General features: G+C 38.0%; 1 protein-coding gene across 1 annotated transcript; it reads right to left on the bottom strand.

Annotated features, from left to right (window-relative positions):
- Positions 1-213: 213 nt before the first annotated feature.
- On the bottom strand, positions 214-1,179 carry LOC118575679 (olfactory receptor 10T2-like). Its single transcript, XM_036176122.1, has one exon. It carries the CDS (start codon positions 1,177-1,179, stop codon positions 214-216), a length of 966 nt encoding a protein of 321 aa, XP_036032015.1.
- Positions 1,180-3,659: the final 2,480 nt, after the last annotated feature.

The raw sequence follows: 3,659 nt of genomic DNA, 5'->3' as shown, positions 1-3,659 counted from the left end.
TAAAATCTGGATGTGATGGTTCAGGCCTTTAATCCTAGCAATACTAGGCAATCTCTGTCAGCCTGGTTTACACAGTGAGTTCCAGGCCAGCTGGAGCTACATGGTGAAACACTGTCTCAAAAATTAAAAAAAAAATGAAACAGAAAACTTTTGCTTTTTTTCACTAAATAACCATTTTAATCATTAAATGCTCTATAAAAACATACACATTTTTCAAGCTTTTTGGGATCTTTTATTTATCATTTTAGGGAAAAATTTGATTATATTGCTTAGGTCTTTTCTCAGAGCTATCTGCATGTCTTTATTTCTTAGACTGTAAATGATGGGGTTGAGCAGAGGTGTCAGAACAGTGTAAGTCACTGCTAGCAGTGTGTCATCCTTGAAAGAGTCACTGTTCTTGGGTCTCAGATAGACAAAACCAGCAAACCCATAATGTATAAACACCACAGTGAAATGGGAGGAGCAAGTTGAAAAGGTCTTATACCTTCCCTTGGCAGAGGGCAACTTCACAACCACTGTCATGATGAAGACATAAGATACCATGATCAAAATAAAGCTGCCCACCAACACAAAGGCAGTGAATGCAAGAAGAATCATTTTCTGATAAAAGGTGTAATTACAGGCAAGGGAGACCACAGGCTCAATATCACAAAAGAAGTGCTGAATGATGTTGGAGTTACAAAAGGACAAGTTGAATATTATGATGACAATGCACAGAGAAACTGAGAAGCCAAGCACAGCAGAGGCCATTATAAGCTGAAAGCAGATCTTTTGAGTCATCAGGATTGGATAATGCAGGGGGTTGTGAATAGCAGTGTAACGGTCATAGGACATGGCAGATAAGATGAAGCAATTATTACCTCCCAATCCAAGGAAGAAAAACATCTGTGTGGCACACTCAGGGAGAGAAATGGTCTTGCTCTCTGATACCAAGTCCACTAACATTCGTGGTAAGATCACCATAGTGGTGCAGGTTTCTGAAAAGGACAGGGCAAAGAGGAAAAAATACATGGGGGTATGAAGGTGGTGGTTGAGCTTGATGGCCACCATGATGGATGCATTTGCTAGGAGGATGGTCACATAGGAGAGGAGAATCACAATGAAGAGTAGTTTCTGCAGTTCTGGGAAGCTGGAAAATCCCCACAGAAGGAATGTGGTCACTGTGGTATGATTACCCATTCTCATGGTGGCAGCAATTTTGACCAGAGCCAAATGTATAATTAAGGTGAAGACTTAGAGATGTTTGTGAAGAGATTCTGCACTGATATCACTAGATTTTAATCAAGATCACCTAGGTTAATGAATTCAATAACCAAAGGAGAGACCTGGATGCCTGTGACTGGGAGAAAAATTAGGAGTCTAAGTGGTAAGAATATTTCTAGCATGTAAATTCATTCATATTACATAGGTTAGGGCTAAGGCTTGTTGTCTGTGGTCCATCTAGTCCAAGTGTGGCTGCCTCATGTTATTTTGGAAAGTCCAAGAATCTGAGAGTTGTTCAGTCTGTGACATCTTGGATGACTCAACTGGTCATCTGTCTACATTGGAATCCCAGAGAAGCTGGTTCTAACACCAGTGAAGGAATGCCTCAGCAGCAGGATAGATGAACTCGTTGGTGAGAATGAGGACAAGCAGTCAAAGCTTCCTTCTCCCATGTCCTTTCTCATAGCCTGCTGCCAGAAGGTATAGTCCAGATTTAGGATGTGTCTTCCCAGCTCAAATGATCCAATCAAGAAAAATCCTCACAAGTGTGCCCAGCTGCTTGGGTGTTAGTTGATGCCAGTTGTAGTCAAGTTGACAACCAACATTACCCATCACAGTGACAATGTTGAAAGTAACCAGATAAACAATTTACCAGGTAATTTCAGCCTGTTTTAAATATACAATAATACTACTGTTAGTACTTCTTAGTGAGATAGTTCTTAGAACAAATCAATGACTTTGAAGTTGTTCAGAATGTCACATTGAATTTACATGGAGTTGAAGTGAGTTCTGAAAACAGTGGCATTTCAGACTGTCAAATTTGGTCATAATTGTTTGATCAACATTTCCCTCCAGCTGGTATATTTCAATGGTTTTTCAGTAGATGCCTGAAGGAACCACTTTGAATTTCTGAGATCAAATTTTACACAATATTTCTAATTCATTTATTAATTTTCCATCCATACAGAAATTGATGGGCAAGAATGACATCATTAAGAAGACTGTGCATATTATTTTGATTTTAATTTTAGTCACTGTTAAATCATACAAGGCAGGGATTGAAAACAAAGTTGTGGAGAGAGACAGATAAAGAGATACTGGCTGGAAATTAATCTGTAGAATTCACAGGGATTAATAAATAGATGATATATGTCTTATGGCTCTTTTTGGAGTTGCTGTTTTCTAATTATTAATGAAGATACACTAACAGAATATAATAAGATTCCAGTCATGTGACCAGCATCCATTAAATACAGATGGTGAACTACAAAATATGCTGGGGTTATATAGTGCTCACATAGCCCTCCTAAACATATGTGATGGGGATCATGATTTACAAAGAGTGGCCGAGTGACTGGTAACAGTCATGACTTCATTCAGCTTATATTGACTAAATACCCACCATGTGCATTTCATTGCCAACAAACACAGTGTGGATCCAGATATACAGGTATCTATGATGTAGTAGTGCATGGCCATTGTCTGTTCAATCAACAAAGGCCTGTGTGAGGAGGAGAGGTACTTAAATGGATTGTAGAATGACATGTGAAGATCAGCAGAGAATATTACAGGTGTGACTAACAAAGGGCTTCCTGTGAGCATCAGAAGTTTTCCAGCAATCTCCACTGAAACTCTTGTGGTTCATATTTAAGATCAGTTTTTTCCTCTGAAGGTTTCTCAGTCTAGTTATCTCTAGAGGAAAGTTCTTTCCATGAAAATTCCTTCAACTACTGGTTACCTATTGTGATTATAACTCTTCAGTTTCCTTCAGAACATGATTCAGCACCTTCCAAGTATTTTTAGGATTAATCTGGCCACATCATGCCTCTTGTATTTATTTTTAAAGTTATTTATAAACATTAGAGAGATATAATGAGACCATTTTAAACTTGTTCATCATCTTTACACCCAACAAGTGCATTCCAAATTCTGTATTGCATTTAAAAACAAGATCTTCTGTTAAATGCATTGGCTATTTCCTATGGAGTGAAATTGCATCTTTTAGGCTTATTAATCTCTCTGTCCCACCCTCCTCTCTTCTTCTCCCTCTCTCTTCCTCTCCCCTTCCCCCACTTCATTCACCACACTGTGACTAGATGCCAGATTTCTAAGGACAGGATATATTAATCAAGTCATTAGTAGTGTCAAAATAGTATATATACCTACTGTTCATAGAAGAAAACACAAATATCTAGCATGAATTTCAATATTGTTTACAAACAAACAGAAAAGTTTCTTGGTTCTCTTCCCACTCTATTCCTATCTATCCTACACTTAAACCAGATGAAGTACTATGTGTTATAAATGCAACCAAATCTTGTTTCTTTGTATATGGTATTGTTTTTGCTCAATTTCCCCTCTTTTATTAGAGTTTTACACATTTTCCTTTCATTTCCTTTTTACTCATTTGACATTCTCTGGGCTCTGGAATCCTAGCTAAAAAGGCCTCTTCCATT

Source organism: Onychomys torridus, unplaced genomic scaffold, assembly GCF_903995425.1.
Source record: "Onychomys torridus unplaced genomic scaffold, mOncTor1.1, whole genome shotgun sequence".
Classification (NCBI taxonomy): Eukaryota; Metazoa; Chordata; class Mammalia; order Rodentia; family Cricetidae; genus Onychomys; species Onychomys torridus.
This window is presented reverse-complemented; position numbering and strand designations above follow the sequence as displayed.

Excerpts from the sequence above, each read along its gene's own strand:
- LOC118575679 (XM_036176122.1), bottom strand. The coding sequence starts at position 1,179 with ATGGGTAATCATACCACAGTGACCACATTCCTTCTGTGGGGATTTTCC.